Source organism: Pseudophryne corroboree, chromosome 3 (genome assembly GCF_028390025.1).
Source record: "Pseudophryne corroboree isolate aPseCor3 chromosome 3, aPseCor3.hap2, whole genome shotgun sequence".
Lineage (NCBI taxonomy): Eukaryota > Metazoa > Chordata > Amphibia > Anura > Myobatrachidae > Pseudophryne > Pseudophryne corroboree.
Genome location: NC_086446.1, coordinates 316,134,065 through 316,151,587, shown reverse-complemented (window position 1 = coordinate 316,151,587; position 17,523 = coordinate 316,134,065). Strand labels below are relative to the sequence as shown.

General features: G+C 48.4%; 1 protein-coding gene across 1 annotated transcript in view; it reads right to left on the bottom strand.

Moving 5' to 3' along the window:
* The window catches only part of RDM1 (RAD52 motif containing 1), a 230,737-nt gene extending 216,932 nt beyond the window's left edge, over positions 1-13,805 (bottom strand). The window contains exon 1 of the mRNA XM_063959462.1: positions 13,597-13,805. Within this exon, the coding sequence (XP_063815532.1) occupies positions 13,597-13,695 (99 nt within the window). The 5' untranslated portion in view covers positions 13,696-13,805. The remainder of the gene's footprint in view (positions 1-13,596) is intronic.
* Positions 13,806-17,523: the final 3,718 nt, after the last annotated feature.

Below are 17,523 nucleotides of genomic sequence, written 5' to 3'. Positions count from 1 at the left end.
CAGAATTTCCCAAGAAGACTTTTATCATTCCGGTGACCTTGAAGATCCTCGGTCAAACTGTCAAGACTGAGGCCTTTGTGGACAGTGGGGCCGACGGGGTTTTTATGGACCGCCAATTCGCCCTGAAACACTCTGTTCCCTTAGTACCCTTGGCATCGGAAATTGAGATTTGTGGGTTAAACGGGGAACCATTATCCCAAGGTAAAATTACCTCTTGCACTAGCCAGATTTCTTTGTTTATTGGAGCCACACACTCTGAAAAATTGTCCTTTTATGTGACTGTCTGTACTTTTGCCCCATTGGTGTTGGGGTTACCCTGGTTAAGGGCCCACAATCCTCAATTTGACTGGGTCTCTGGGGAGATTCTTAGTTGGAGTACTGATTGTTTCAGGAGTTGCTTGAGCCTTCCAGTCAGGTTCTCGCAGCTAAGTTTGCCAGGATTGCCAGGGTGTTATGCAGATTTTGCGGACGTGTTCTCCAAAAAAGTTGCAGAGGTACTACCTCCCCATCGCTCCTATGACTGTGCCATTGATTTGTTGCCAAATGCTAAGCTTCCCAAGAGCAGGTTGTACTCCCTGTCACGTCCTGAGACTCAGGCTATGGCAGAGTACATTCAGGAGAACTTGGCTAAGGGATTTATCAGACCTTCACAGTCTCCAGTTGGGTCGGGGTTCTTCTTCGTGGGTAAAAAGGACGGTTCGTTGCGACCCTGCATCGACTTCAGGGAATTGAACCGTATCACGATTAAAAACTCATACCCACTGCCTCTCATTTCGGTCTTGTTTGACCAGCTTCGTACTGCCACCATTTTTTCTAAGATTGACCAACGCGGTGCGTACAATCTAATCCGAATAAGAGAGGGGGATGAATGGAAGACTGCCTTTAATACCCACTCGGGGCATTATGAATATTTGGTGATGCCTTTTGGGCTCTGTAATGCCCCGGCAGTCTTCCAGGATTTCATGAATGATGTGCTCAGGGAATATTTGGATAGATTCTTAGTTGTATACTTAGATGACATCCTAATCTTCTCCCATTCCCTGGAGGAACATCGGAAGCATGTACGCTTAGTCCTCCAGAAACTCAGAGACCACCGGCTTGGGGCGAAGCTGGAGAAGTGCGAATTTGAAGTTCAGCAAATCGCATTTCTAGGATATATTATCTCCCCAGAAGGTTTCCAAATGGAGGGTTCCAAGGTACAGGCAGTCCTGGATTGGGTGCAGCCCACTAGTTTGAAGGCGCTTCAGCGTTTCCTGGGCTTTGCGAATTTTTCTAGACGATTTATCGCTGGATTTTCGTCTATAGTGGCGCCCTTGGTGGCACTCACTAAGAAAGGGGCGGATGTTGCTCACTGGTCTTGTGAGGCTAAAGCGGCTTTTGCCCGTCTCAAAAGGGCATTTGTTTCGGCCAAGGTGCTGCGACACCCAGATCCAGAGCGTCCTTTTGTGGTGGAGGTGGATGCCTCTGAGATGGGTATTGGGGCAGTGCTTTCTCAGATGGGAGTGTCAGATAATCGCCTTCATCCCTGTGCTTACTTTTCCCGTAAATTTTCGCCTGCCGAGATGAATTATGACGTGGGTAACCGGGAATTGTTGGCTATTAAGGATGCACTCGAGGAGTGGAGACACTGGCTTGAGGGGGCTAAGTTTGTGGTCTCAATTCTCACTGACCATAAGAATCTGGCATATTTAGAGTCAGCGAAGCGTCTCAATGCCAGGCAGGCACGATGGGCTTTGTTTTTTGCTCGCTTTAATTTTTTGATAACATATCGCCCTGGGTCAAAAAACATCAAGGCTGATGCGCTCTCGCTGAGTTTTGCTCCAATCCAGGAGACCACCGAGGAGCCGTTGCCCATTGTTTCCCCATCATGTATTAAAGTGGGCATTACCCAGGACCTCTTATCATTAGTCCTTAGAGCACAGGAGCAGGCTCCTCCAGACCTTCCGGTAGGTCTTTTGTTTGTGCCTCCTAGGTTAAGACAGCGAGTGTTCCTGGAATTCCATGCCAAGAAGTCTGCAGGTCACCCGGGTATTGCCAGAACTCGGGAGTTGCTATCTAGGGCGGTGTGGTGGCCCTCGGTGGCTAAGGATGTGGATCAGTGGGTTCGGGCATGTGACATCTGTGCCCGAAATAAGACTCCTAGAGGGGTTCCTGTTGGCCCACTACATCCACTCTCTATCCCATCTAAGCCATGGACCCACATTTCAATGGATTTTGTGGTGGACTTGCCCAAATCCTCGGGGATGACAGCCATCTGGGTTGTCGTTGACAGGTTTTCGAAGATGGCGCACTTCGTTCCACTGGTTGGGCTGCCATCGGCCAGACGCCTGTCTGAATTATTTATGCTGCATGTTGTGCGTCTCCACGGGTTGCCACTTGATGTGGTCTCTGACCGCGGATCCCAGTTTGTGGCCAAATTCTGGAGGGCATTTTGTTCCGATCTCCAGATTTCTGTCAGCTTGTCGTCGGGCTACCATCCGCAGTCTAATGGGCAGACTGAAAGGGTGAACCAGTCCTTGGAGCAGTTCCTCAGGTGTTATGTCTCCAAGTGTCAGACTGACTGGGTTGCTCATCTGTCCATGGCGGAGTTTGCCTATAACAACGCGGCTCACTCTGCTACAGGGATCTCTCCCTTCCTTTGTGTGTATGGGCATCATCCTAAGGCCAATTCTTTTGACCCCCTGGACTCCACGCCTGGTGGTTCCTCTGTGGTTTCGGTCCTTAGAGGTATTTGGCGGAAAGTGAAGAAAGCCCTTGTGTCTGTGTCATTAGTGACCAAAAGGGTTTTTGATAAGCGGAAAAGACCCTGCAGCTTCAAATTAGGAGACTTCGTCTGGTTGTCTACCAAGAATTTGAAGTTGAGACAGCCATCTCATAAGTTAGGCCCCCGGTTCATCGGCCCTTATAAGATCACCAGGGTTATCAATCCGGTGGCATTTCAGTTAGATCTGCCCCGTTCTTTGGGTATCAATAAAACATTTCATTGTTCCCTTTTAAAACGGGCGATTAGTAATCCTTCTTCCAGTGGAAGACCTTCCCCTCTTCTGATACGTGGCCAGAGGGAGTTTGTTGTTGAAAGGATTCTTGACTCCAAGGTGGTTCGGGGTCGGCTGTCATTTTTGGTGCACTGGAAGGGGTATGGCCCGGAGGAGCGGTCGTGGGTGCGCAGTTGTGATCTTCATGCCCCCAGACTGATACGCTCTTTCTTCTCGCAGTTCCCCGATAAACCCGGTGGTAGGGGTTCTTTGACCCCTCGTCAGAGGGGGGGTACTGTTAGGGTCTCCTGCCCTGTGCTGCCACGTCGTCATGGCAACCGGGAGACAAGTGCTAGCGGAGTAACCTGAGCGCAGCTGATACTCCGGTTCGGGTCTTTTGCTGTGCAGTGGTTATAGGCTCTGTGCATGGCAGGGGATCCGGTGCTGGTTTTTGTGCTCACAGTCTGTGAGGTCTGAGTGGGGCGTGGACAGCACCTGCTTTATAAGGCCTCTTTTCAGGGTAAGCAGATGCTGCTGAATCTTTGTTGGTTAGTCAGTTTCTGAAAGTTAGCCAGTACTGTGTAGCTTTGTATTTGTTTGTTGCTTACTGCAAATAGGCCTGGGGATTTGGTATTACACTCTGCCAATCCAGACCTAGCAGTAAGACTGGAGTCAGTCGTTTAGCTTGCTGGGGTTCTGTTACTACTCTGTGAACTTAGCAAGTTTGCGGCTGTATTCTAAGACTTGCCTGTCTAATCCTGTCTCACTGTGCTAGGTGTCAGGGGTCAGTTTAGTGGCAGTAAACCGAACCTGTGCACTGCAAGTGAGAATTAGGATTGTGGAGAATCTCCTTGTGTCTATCATTCCATCTCTGACCAAGGAGTTTACTGCCACACCCGTTGGTAACCCTTTAGGGTTTTGCTGTTGCCCTTAGCAACAGCATTTCGGGTTTTCTATGTATTAAAACACAACATCTTGCTTTTCACATCTGAGCAGTTCTAATACAAGGGAGATACCCAGTTCCTTAGCCTCTGGGCTTCTCTGTTCACGTTGTGTATTTTGTTACCCTACCACCTTCTGTGTACGTTATGTCATATTCCCTAGTCTGTCTGTGAGTCCATTTGTTTTGCATAACAGTTCAAACACCAGTACATTCCTGCAGGCACTGGAGTGCATAACAGTCCTGACACCAGTACTTTCCTGCAGGCACTGGTGTGCATAACAGATGCTTCCGTGCATCTAAGAAAATGGACACGGTCATTAAAATCAGTATGCTTTTTAAACCAGTGCCATGTGTGACATAGTATGATTTTTAAATAGTACCATATGTGCCAAGCATGAAGTTTCAGCTGCTGGAATGTAAGAACATTTTGTGTTACTTCAAAATATATCTTTTTTTTTTTTTTTTGTGAGTGTCATATGTGACATTCTTATCAAAGCCATTAACTTTTAATACAGTTTAATATCGAACACTATAAATTTATATAAAATTTTATATTAAAGCGATATAAAACACTATAATTTAATATTAAAGGGGGTGGCGCCTAGGAGCAAGGAGGTGTTACCACCTGTCAAGTTTGACAGAAAGGTTGTCTTTATCTACTTAATGACAATCCTGTACCGCAAATCTTAGGTACGCCTGATGAGGTGGATAAATGGGAACATGAAGGTATGCATCCTTTATGTCCAGAGATACCATAAAATCCCCCCTTTCCATGCTGGCGATGACCGCTCTTAGCGATTCCATCTAAACCTTTTCAAGTATAGGTTCAAGGATTTTAAATTTAATATGGGTCTGACCGAACCGTCCGGTTTCGGGACTACAAACAGGGTCGAGTAATATCCCCTTCCTTGTTGAAGCAGGGGAAAACTTGACCACCACCTGTTGAAGATACAATTTGTGAATTGCATTTAACACTATCTCCCTTTCCTGGGGAGAAGATGGTAGAGCAGAGTTGAAAAACCGGCGAGGAGGCACCTCTTCGAATTCCAGCTTGTAACCCTGAGAAACTATTTCTATTGCCCAGGGATCCACCTGTGAGTGAACACAGATGTGGCTGGAAATTCGAAGACGTGCCCCCACTGGGGCGGACTCTGGGAACTAGCTGTGTTGTGCAGCTTTTTTCCTCTGCCCTTACCTCTGGCAAGAAAGGACGCACCTCGTACTTAATTGTTTCTCTGTGATCGAAAGGACTGCATTTGATAATGTGGTGCTTTCTTAGGCTGTGAGGGAATATAAGGCAAAAAATTAGATTTACCAGCTGTAGAGACCAGGTCCGAGAGACCTTCTCCAAACAATTCCTCACCCTTGTAAGGTAAAACCTCCATATGCCTTTTTGAGTCGGCATCACCTGTCCATTGCCGGGTCCATAGGACTCGTCTAGCAGAAATTGACATAGCGTTGATTCTAGAACCCAGTAGACTAATGTCTCTTTGAGCATCTCTCATATATAGGACAGCATCTTTTATATGCCCTAGGGTCAATAAAATGGTATCCTTATCTAGGGTCTCAATCTCCGCTGATAAGGCATCTGTCCACGCTGCTACAGCGCTACAAACCCAGGCCGACGCAATTGCCGGTCTGAGTAAGGTACCAGAATGTGTGTAAATGGACTTTAGGGTAATCTCCTGCTTGCGGTCAGCAGGATCCCTGAGGGTAGCCGTATCCTGGGATGGCAGCGCTACCTTCTTGGATAAGCGTGTCAATGCTTTGTCCACCCTAGGGGAGGATTCCCACCGTATGCTGTCCGTTGGCGGGAAAGGATACGCCATTAGAATCCTTTTGGGAATCTGCAGTTTTTTGTCTGGAGATTCCCAAGCTTTTTCACATAATTCGTTCAACTCATGTGAGGGGGGAAAGGTTACCTCAGGTTTCTTTCCCTTATACATGTGTACCCTCGTGTCAGGGACAGGGGGTTCCTCTGTGATGTGCAAAACATCTTTTATTGCAATAATCATATATCGAATACATTTAGCCACTTTTGGCTGTAACTTTGCATCATCGTAGTCGACACTGGAGTCAGAATCCGTGTCGGTATCTGTGTCAACTATTTGGGATAGTGGGCGCTTTTGAGACCCCGAAGATCCCTGCGACATAGGGACAGGCATGGGTTGACTCCCTGACTGTTCCCTAGCTTCAGCTTTGTCTAATCTTTTGTGCAATAAGTTTACATTAGCACTTAAAACATTACACATATCCATCCAGTCAGGTGTCGGCGTTGTTGACGGAGACACCTCATTAATTTTCACCTCCTCCTGAAAGCCTTCTACCTCAGACTTGTCGACACACGCGTACCGACACACCACACACTCAGGGAATCCTCTTATCTGAAGACAGTTCCCCCACAAGGCCCTTTGGAGAGACAGAGAGATGCCAGCACACCTCCCAGCGCTATATAACCCAGGAAAAAAAACACAATAATTTTATGTTTACCCAGATAGCGCTGTTGTATACAATATGCACCTAATTATGTGCCCCCCCTCTTCTTTAAAACCCTCTTTCTACCGTGGTATAAGCAGGGGAGAGTCCGGGGAGCTTCCTCTCAGCGGTGCTGTGGAGAAAATGGCGCTGGTGAGTGCTGAGGGAGAAGACCCGCGGCGGCGGGTTTCTGTCCCGCTTAAAACAGTAAAAATTGGCGGGGGCTTATATATATATATATATATATATATATATATATACACACACACACACACATATATATATATATATATATATATACACACACACACACACACACACATACATATATATATATATATATATATATATATATATATACACACACACACACACACACACACACACACACACACACACACTGCTCAGCTGTATATATACTTATTTGAGCCAAAAAGAGGTCTATATGCTGCCCTGGGGAGCCCCCCCTGCGCCCTGCACCCTTACAGTGACTGCCGTGTGCGAGGTGTATGGGAGCAATGGCGCACAGCTTTACTGCTGTGCATTAACTCAGTGAAGATCATGAAGTCTTCTGCCGCCTCTGGAGTCTTCTTTTCTTCTCATACTCACCCGGCTTCTATCTTCCGGCTCTGCAAGGGGGACGGCAGCGCGGCTCTGGGACAGATGGCGAGGGTGAGACCTGCGTACCGATCCCTCTGGAGCTAATGGTGTCCAGTAGCCTAAGAAGCAGAGCCTTTCAACTCACAGAAGTAGGTCTGCTTCTCTCCCCTCAGTCCCTCGATGCAGGGAGTCTGTTGCCAGCAGGCTCCCTGAAAAGAAAAAACCTAACAAATATACTTTGTCAGGAAGCTCAGGAGAGCTCCCTGAAAAGCACCCAGTCTCCTCTGGGCACAGTAGTAAACTGAGGTCTGGAGGAGGGGCATAGAGGGAGGAGCCAGTGCACACCCAGATCTAAAGTCTTTCTTAAAGTGCCCATGTCTCCTGCAGAGCCCGTCTATCCCATGGTCCTTACGGAGTCCCCAGCATCCTCTAGGACGTAAGAGAAAAATTAATAAAGTACTGTACCTGCCAAAAGGTATAGTTGGAGGGTACGCTATAGCGGGAATAGAACCTGAGGCAGGCACAGCGAGCCCACAAGGGTTCTTTTTGCCCTCAGCCCGCTGCCAGCATTCTGGCGGACGGGATGCTGCTGTCGGGATACTGACAGCAGGCATCCAGGCCGCTGGGAATACGTATGTATTTTAAAAATAAGATTTTACTCACCGGTAAATCTATTTCTCGTAGTCCGTAGTGGATGCTGGGACTCCGTAAGGACCATGGGGAATAGCGGCTCCGCAGGAGATTGGGCACAACTAAAGAAAGCTTTAGGACTACCTGGTGTGCACTGGCTCCTCCCTCTATGACCCTCCTCCAGACCTCAGTTAGGATACTGTGCCCGGAAGAGCTGACACAATAAGGAAGGATTTTGAATCCCGGATAAGACTCATACCAGCCACACCAATCACACCGTATAACTCGTGATACTATACCCAGTTAACAGTATGAAATATAACTGAGCCTCTCAACAGATGGCTCAACAATAACCCTTTAGTTAAACAATAACTAACAAGTATTGCAGACAATCCGCACTTGGGATGGGCGCCCAGCATCCACTACGGACTACGAGAAATAGATTTACCGGTGAGTAAAATCTTATTTTCTCTGACGTCCTAAGTGGATGCTGGAACTCCGTAAGGACCATGGGGATTATACCAAAGCTCCCAAACGGGCGGGAGAGTGCGGATGACTCTGCAGCACCGAATGAGCAAACTCTAGGTCCTCCTCAGCCAGGGTATCAAACTTGTAGACTCTTGCAAAAGTGTTTGAACCCGACCAAGTAACAGCTCGGCAAAGTTGTAAAGCCGAGACCCCTCGGGCAGCCGCCCAAGAAGAGCCCACTTTCCTCGTGGAATGGGCTTTTTCAGATTTAGGGTGCGGCAGTCCAGCCGCAGAATTTGCAAGTTGAATCGTGCTACAGATCCAGCGAGCAATAGTCTGCTTAGAAGCAGGAGCACCCAGCTTGTTGGGTGCATACAGGATAAATAGCGAGTCAGTTGTCCTGACTCCAGCCGTCCTGGAAACATATTTTCAGGGCCCTGACTACGTCCAGTAACTTGGAGTCCTCCAAGTCCCAAGTAGCCGCAGGCACCACAATAGGTTGGTTCACATGAAAAGCTGATACCACCTTAGGAAGGAATTGGGAACAAGTCCTCAATTCCGCCCTATCCATATAAAAAAATTAGATAAGGGCTTTTGCATGACAAAGCCGCCAATTCTGATACACGCCTGGCCGACAGCATGACCACTTTCCACGTGAGGTATTTTAGCTCCACGGATTTAAGTGGCTCAAACCAATGCGACTTCAGGAAATCCAACACCACGTTGAGATCCCACGGTGCCACTGGAGGCACAAACGGGGGCTGAATATGCAGCACTCCCTTAACAAAAGTCTGAACTTCAGGCAGTGAAGCCAGTTCTTTTTTGGAAGAAAATGTACAGAGACGAAATCTGGACCTTAATGGAACCCAATTTTAGGCCCATAGCCACTCCTGACTGTAGGAAGTGCAGAAATCGACCCAGTTGAAATTCCTCCGTTGGGGCCTTCCTGGCCTCACACCAAGCAACATATTTTCGCCATATGCGGTGATAATGTTTTGCGATCACATCTTTCCTAGCCTTAATCAGCGTAGGAATGACTTCCTCCGGAATGCCTTTTTCCTTTAGGATCCGGAGTTCAACCGCCATGCCGTCAAACGCAGCCGCGGTAAGTCTTGGAACAGACAGGGCCCCTGCTGCAGCAGGTCCTGTCTAAGCGGCAGAGGCCATGGGTCCTCTGAGATCATTTCTTGAAGTTCTGGGTACCAAGCTCTTCTTGGCCAATCCGGAACCACGAGTATAGTTCGTACTCCTCTCCTTCTTATTATTCTCAGTACCTTGGGTATGAGAGGCAGAGGAGGGAACACATACACCGACTGGTACACCCACGGTGTTACCAGAGCGTCCACAGCTATCGCCTGAGGGTCCCTTGACCTGGCGCAATATATTTTTAGCTTTTTGTTGAGGCGGGACGCCGACATGTCCACCTGTGGCCTTTCCCAATGGTGTACAATCATTTGGAAGACTTCTGGATGAAGTCCCCACTCTCCCGGGTGGAGGTCGTGCCTGCGGAGAAAGTATGCTTCCCAGTTGTCCACTCCGGGAATGAACACTGCTGACAGTGCTAACACATGATTTTCCGCCCATCGGAAAATCCTTGTGGCTTCTGCCATCGCCATCCTGCTTCTTGTGCCGCCCTGTTGGTTTACATGGGCTACCGCCGTGATGTTGTCTGACTGGATCAGCACCGGCTGGTGTTGAAGCAGGGGTCTAGCCTGACTTAGGGCATTGTAAATGGCCCTTAGTTCCAGAATATTTATGTGTAGGGAAGTCTCCTGACTCGACCATAGTCCTTGGAAGTTTCTTCCCTGTGTGACTGCCCCCCAGCCTCGAAGGCTGGCATCCGTGGTCACCAGGACCCAGTCCTGTATGCCGAATCTGCGGCCCTCTAGAAGATGAGCACTCTGCAGCCACCACAACAGCGACACCCTGGCCCTTGGAGACAGGGTTATCAGCCGATGCATCTGAAGATGCGACCCGGACCACTTGTCCAACAGATCCCACTGGAAGATCCTTACGTGGAACCTGCCGAATGGAATTTCTTTGTCAGAAGCTACCATCTTTCCCAGGACTCGCGTGCATTGATGCACCGACACCTGTATTTGTTTTAGGAGGTCTCTGACTACAGATGACAACTCCTTGGCCTTCTCCTCCGGGAGAAACACTTTTTTCTGTTCTGTGTCTAGAACCATACCCAGGAACAGTAGACGCGTCGTAGGAACCAGCTGCGACTTTGGAATATTCAGAATCCAGCCGTGCTGTTGTAGCACTTCCCGAGATAGTGCTACTCCGACCAACAACTGCTCCCTGGACCTCGTCTTTATCAGGAGATCGTCCAAGTACGGGATAATTATAACTCCCTTTTTTCGGAGTATCATCATTTCGGCCATTACCTTGGTAAATACCCTCGGTGCCGGGGACAGACCAACGGCAACGTCTGGAATTGGTAATGACAGTCCTGTACCACAATTTTGAGGTACTCCTGGTGAGGAGGGTAAATGGGGACATGCAGGTAAGCATCCTTGATGTCCAGTGATACCATGTAATCCCCTTCCTCCAAGCTTGCAATAACCGCCCTGAGCGATTCCATTTTGAACTTGAACCTTCGTATATAAGTGTTCAAAGATTTCAATTTTAGAATGGGTCTCACCGAACCGTCTGGTTTCGGTACCACAAACATTGTGGAATAGTAACCCCGGCCTTGTTGAAGGAGGGGTACCTTGATTATCACCTGCTGGAAGTACAGCTTGTGAATTGCCGCCAGTACTACCTCCCTTTTCTCCGAGGGCAGCAGGCAAGGCTGATCTGAGGTAACGGCGAGGGGGAGTCGCCTCGAACTCCAGCTTGTATCCCTGTGATACTACTTGAAGAACCCAGGGATCCACCTGTGAGCAAGCACACTGGTCGCTGAAGTTCCCGAGACGCGCCCCCACCGCACCTGGCTCCACCTGTGGAGCCCCCGCTTCATGCGGTGGACTCAGATGCAGCGGGGGAAGATTTTTGATCCTGGGAACTGGCTGTCTGGTGCAGCTTTTTCCCTCTTCCCTTGTCTCTGTGCAGAAAGGAAGCGCCTTTGACCCGCTCGCTTTTCTGAAGCCGAAAGGACTGTACCTGATAATACGGTGCTTTCTTAGGCTGTGAGGAAACCTGAGGTAAAAAATTTTCTTCCCAGCTGTTGCTGTGGATACGAGGTCCCAGAGACCATCCCCAAACAATTCCTCACCCTTATAAGGCAGAATCTCCATGTGCCTTTTAAAGGCAGCATCACCTGTCCACTGCCGGGTCCCTAATACCCTCCTGGCAGAATGGACATTGCATTAATTTTGGATGCCAGCCGGCAAATATCCCTCTGTGCATCCCTCATATATAAGACGACGTCTTTAATATGCTCTATATTAGCAAAATAGTATCCCTGTCTAGGGTATCAATATTATCTGACAGGGTATCAGACCACGCTGCAGCAGCACTATCCATGCTGAGGAAATTGCAGGTCTCAGTATAGTACCTGAGTGTGTATATACAGACTTCAGGATAGCCTCCTGCTTTTTATCAGCAGGCTCCTTCAAAGTGGCCATATCCTAAGACGGCAGTGCCACCTTTTTTGACAAACGTGTGAGCGCCTTATCCACCCTAGGGGATATCTCCCAACGTGACCTATCCTCTGGCGGGAAAGGGTACGCCATCAGTAACTTTTTCGAAATTACCAGTTTCTTATTGGGGGAACCCACGCTTCATTCACTCATCTGATGGGGGAACAAAACACTGGCTGCTTTTTCTCCCCAAACATAAAACCCCTCTTTTTTTGGTACTTGGGTTAATGTCAGAAATGTGTAACACATTTTTCATTGCCGAGATCATGCAACGGATGTTCCTAGTGGATTGTGTATATGTCTCAACCTCGTCGATACTGGAGTCAGACTCCGTGTCGACATCTGTGTCTGCCATCTGAGGTAGCGGGCGTTTTTGAGCCCCTGATGGCCTTTGAGACGCCTGGGCAGGTGAGAAGCCGGCTGTCCCATAGCTGTTACGTCATCCAGCCTTTTACATAAGGAGTTGACACTATCGGTAAATACCTTCCACTTATCCATCCACTCTGGTGTCGGCCCCACAGGGGGCGACATCACATTTATCGGCATCTGCTCCGCCTCCACGTAACCTTCCTCCTCAAACATGTCGACACAGCCGTACCGACACACAGCACACACACAGGGAATGCTCTGACTGAGGACAGGACCCCACAAAGTCCTTTGGGGAGACAGAGAGAGAGTATGCCAGCACACACCACAGCGCTATATAACGCAGGGATTAACACTATAACTGAGTGATTTTCCCAATAGCTGCTTGTATACACAATATTGCGCCTAAATTTAGTGCCCCCCCTCTCTTTTTAACCCTTTGAGCCTGAAAACTACAGGGGAGAGCCTGGGGAGCTGTCTTCCAGCTGCACTGTGAAGAAAAAATGGCGCCAGTGTGCAGAGGGAGATAGCCCCGCCCCTTTTTCGGCTGACTTTTCTCCCGCTTTTTTTATGGATACTGGCAGGGGTATTTATCACATATATAGCCTCTGGGACTATATATTGTGTAGATTTGCCAGCCAAGGTGTTTAATATTGCTGCTCAGGGCGCCCCCCCCCAGCACCCTGCACCCATCAGTGACCGGAGTGTGAGGTGTGCATGAGGAGCAATGGCGCACAGCTGCAGTGCTGTGCGCTACCTTGATGAAGACCGAAGTCTTCTGCCGCCGATTTCCAGGACCGTCTTCTTGCTTCTGGCTCTGTAAGGGGGACGGCGGCGCGGCTCCGGAACCGGACGATCGAGGTCGGGCCCTGTGTTCGATCCCTCTGGAGCTAATGGTGTCCAGTAGCCTAAGAAGCCCAAGCTAGCTACAAGCAGGTAGGTTCGCTTCTTCTCCCCTTAGTCCCTCGTAGCAGTGAGTCTGTTGCCAGCAGATCTCACTGAAAATAAAAAACCTAAAATATACTTTCTTTTCTAAGAGCTCAGGAGAGCCCCTAGTGTGCATCCAGCTCAGCCGGGCACAAGATTCTAACTGAGGTCTGGAGGGGGGTCATAGAGGGAGGAGCCAGTGCACACCAGGTAGTCCTAAAGCTTTCTTTAGTTGTGCCCAGTCTCCTGCGGAGCCGCTATTCCCCATGGTCCTTACAGAGTCCCAGCATCAACTTAGGACGTCAGAGAAATAGTGTAATTTACTTATGTCAGTGAATAAAAAAAAACCTTATGCGTATATTAGATTACCATAGTTTATTAGAAAGAAGACATCATTAAAAGATTACATTTGGACTGTATAATATATGTAAACCACGTATTGTGAATTAAACCCTGTCAAGCACATTACACGCAACAACTGCAGATACTGCTGAGAAGAAAATCCAGAAACCTAAACGCCTAATAAAAGCCAGCAGAGGCAGCATTAGAAGCCAAGCCATGCACTACACATCCCAGCAGCGCACACAGACACCATGCAACAGACGCGCAGCATCACACAACTCACATAGATGTCTCCCTCTGGCAGCTGCGACTTTATGTTCCACACAAAGACAATTTTATTGCTTTCTGTGGGGATGGTGAAAGTCACAACCTCCGGCTCCATCCCCTGCTGCTGCGTCAGACGAACCGGTAAAAACTGCGGCTGCTGTAGACCCAGCACCAACTTCCTTCACTCGTAATCACCGCCACAACTCAAGCCCTGCCTTTATCATCTCTCAGCCAATGCTCGCTTATATTGGGACACGAGCACGCACTGGAAAGGGCAGTGACGTTTTGGAAACCTGCGTCAGCCATCTTTATTTTGGGCACAGAAGCAACGCAACAAGATGCGCTGCTGTAGCTTTCATATTCCATACCTCCCAACATGACCCTCCCAAGGAAGGACAAAATGCTCTACTTCTGGACTTTTCTCTTAGTTTATGATTGCTGGCGCCTGTTTTGAACAAGTTAATGGATAAGAAAGGTGCTTCAGCACAGGTGTTGGCAAATATAAATTAAGAGGGCAGTCCAGGAGCAGATAATTCTGTCCTTCCTGGATAGGGTCATGTTGGGAGGTATGATATTCATAACTTTCGATTATTTAATTTTTAAGGTTACACATGAACAGTTTGTTCCGTGTAACTAGCACGAGAAATGCAGACCAATCACATGGATACATAGCAGCCTCATATATATATGTATATATATATATATATATATATATATACATATATATATATATATAGTACATGGGTGTAACTATAGTGGATGCAAGGGGCCCAGAGGCTTGGGGGTGGGGGGGATTAATATACAATTTTGACTGTTTCGACAACGCACTTTACGTATAAAACGCGTGTCAGTTTTAAACTGGTGAGTCTTGCTTCACTCTCTACATATCTACTTTTAGCCCAGTTCGTTTATTATGTACACAGAAATGTATTCATTTTTATATTATCTAGTTTTATTATGTGTACTACATACTGCTACAGCGGAGGTCGCCTTGTAAGACATTAGACACAGCTTTGCATAGACAAAGTTCAAACTGAGCGGATCAATGATGCACTGAAGTTTAACCTGCTTTCCTGTCAGGGAGATTTTGTGTGTGTACTGTAAATCTGTAATGGTGCCCACACACGGTGCTATCTTGTGCTAGGTGCGATTTAAGCTATACTATGTGTGCTATGCAATTTGTACACTAGTGGTATGCTATTTGAATTACATGCGATTTGAACTACACCCGAATTTGACTACACTACAATATGTAATATATGCGATGTAGTTCAGAAATACCTGCCTGCACATACCATTTTGTCTTGCAATCAGAGCTGGCCTTAACCAATATGATGCCCTAGGCAAGATTTTGTCTGGTGCCCCCTAGCACCACCGCTGGTTCCGCCTCTGACCTTGCACCTCTTTCCCAGCACCATCACCCCTCACCCATAGCAGTCCTTATTTTGGTGTTTGTACCCCCTATTTCTCTTACGTCCTAGAGGATGCTGGGGACTCCGTAAGGACCATGGGGATAGACGGGCTCCGCAGGAGACATGGGCACTAAAAAAGAACTTTAGGTATGGGTGTGCACTGGCTCCTCCCTCTATTCCCCTCCTCCAGACCTCAGTTTGATACTGTGCCCAGAGGAGACTGGGTGCATTACAGGGAGCTCTCCTGAGTTTCCTGAAAGAAATACATTTTGTTAGGTTTTTTATTTTCAGGGAGCCTGCTGGTAACAGACTCCCTGCATCGAGGGACTGAGGGGAGAGAAGCAGACCTACTTTAATGCTAGGCTCTGCTTCTTAGGCTACTGGACACCATTAGCTCCAGAGGGAACGGAACGCAGGTCTCACCCTCGCCGTTCGTCCCGGAGCCGCGCCGCCGTCCTCCTCACAGAGCCGGAAGATAGAAGCCGGGTGAGTATGAGAAGAAAGAAGACTTCAGAGGCGGCAGAAGACTTCAGAGGCGGCAGAAGACTTCGGATCTTCACTGAGGTAACGCTGCGCGCCATTGCTCCCACACAACACACACATGGCAGGCACTGTAAGGGTGCAGGGCGCAGGGGGGGCGCCCCGGGCAGCAATTTAGACCTCCGATCTGGCTAAAAAGAATATATACAGCTCTCCACTGTATATAAGAGATCCCCCGCCAGTTTTTTTAATGATTTCAGCGGGACCGAAGCCCGCCGCTGAGGGGGCGGAGCTTGTTCCTCAGCACTCACCAGCGCCGTTTTCTCCACAGCACACCGCTGAGAGGAAGCTCCCCGGATTCTCCCCTGCTGAACACCGTGAAAGAGGGTTGAAAAGAAGGGGGGGGGGCACATCATTTGGCGCAGATATATATAATAGCGCTATCTGGGTAAAAAAAGATATTGCTTTTTTTTTCCTGGGTCAAATTGGCGTTGGGTGTGTGCTGACATACTCTCTCTCTGTCTCTCCAAAGGGCCTTGGGGGGGAACTGTCTTCAGATAAGAGGATCCCCTGAGTGTGTGGTGTGTCGTACGCGTGTGTCGGCATGTCTGAGGTAGAAGGCTCTCCTAGGGAGGAGGTGAAGCAAATGACTGTGGTGTCTCCGTCGGCAACACCGACACCTGACTGGTTGGATATGTGGAATGTTTTCATTGCTAATGTAAATATATTGCACAAAAGGTTGGACAAAGCTGAGTCCAGGGAGTATACAGGGAGTCAAGCCCTACCTGCCCCTATGTCGCAGGGACCTTCGGGGTCTCAGAAACGCCCACTATCCCAAATAGTAGACACTAATACCGACACGGATTCTGACTCCAGTGACGACTACGATGATGCAAAGTTACAGCCAAAATTGGCTAAAAGTATTCAATATATGATTATTGCAATAAAGGATGTACTGCATATCACAGATGACCCTTCTGTCCCTGACACGAGGGTACATATGTTTAAGGAAAAGAAACCTGAGGTAACCTTTCCCCCATCTCATGAGCTGAACGAGTTATTTGAAAAGGCTTGGGAATCTCCAGACAAGAAACTGCAGATTTCCAAAAGGATTCTTATGGCGTATCCTTTCCCGACTACGGACAGGATACGGTGGGAATCCTCCCCAAGGGTGGACAAAGCGTTGACACGCTTATCCAAAAAGGTAGCACTGCCATCCCAAGATACGGCAACCCTCAGGGATCCTGCTGATCGCAAGCAGGAGGCTATCTTGAAGTCCATTTACATACATTCTTGTACTTTACTCAGACCGGCGATAGCGTCGGCTTGGGTTTGTAGCTCTGTAGCAGCGTGGACAGATACCTTATCGGCGGAAATGGATACCCTAGATAAGGATACCAGTTTATTGACCCTGGGTCATATTAAAGATGCTGTCTTATATATGAGAGATGCTCAGAGAGACATTGGCCTACTGTGTTCGAGAGTCAACGCTATGGCGATTTCTGCTAGACGAGCCAAATGGACCCGACAATGGACGGGTGATGCCGACTCGAAGAGGCATATGGAGGTTTTACCTTACAAGGGTGAGGAATTGTTTGGGGAAGGTCTCTCGGACCTAGTTTCCGCAGCTACGGCATGTAAATCAACTTTTTTGCCTTATGTTTCCTCACAGCCTAAGAAAGCGCCACATTATCAGATGCAGTCCTTTCGGTCACATAGAAACAAGAGAGTGCGAGGATCTTCCTTTCTTGCCAGAGGTAAGAGCAGGGGGAAAAATCTGCAAACCACAGCTAGTTCCCAGGAGCAGAAGTCCTCATCGGCCTCTACAAAATCCACCGCATGACGCTGGGGCTTCGCTGAGGGAGTCCGCCCAGTGGGGCACGTCTTCGACTTTTCAGCCACATCTGGGTTCACTCACAGGTGGATCCCTGGGCAATAGAAATTGTTTCCCAGGGTTACAAGCTGGAATTCGAAGAAGTGCCTCCTCGCCGCTTTTTCAAATCGGCCCTACCAGCTTCTCCCCCAGAGAGGGAGATAGTTTTAAATGCAAT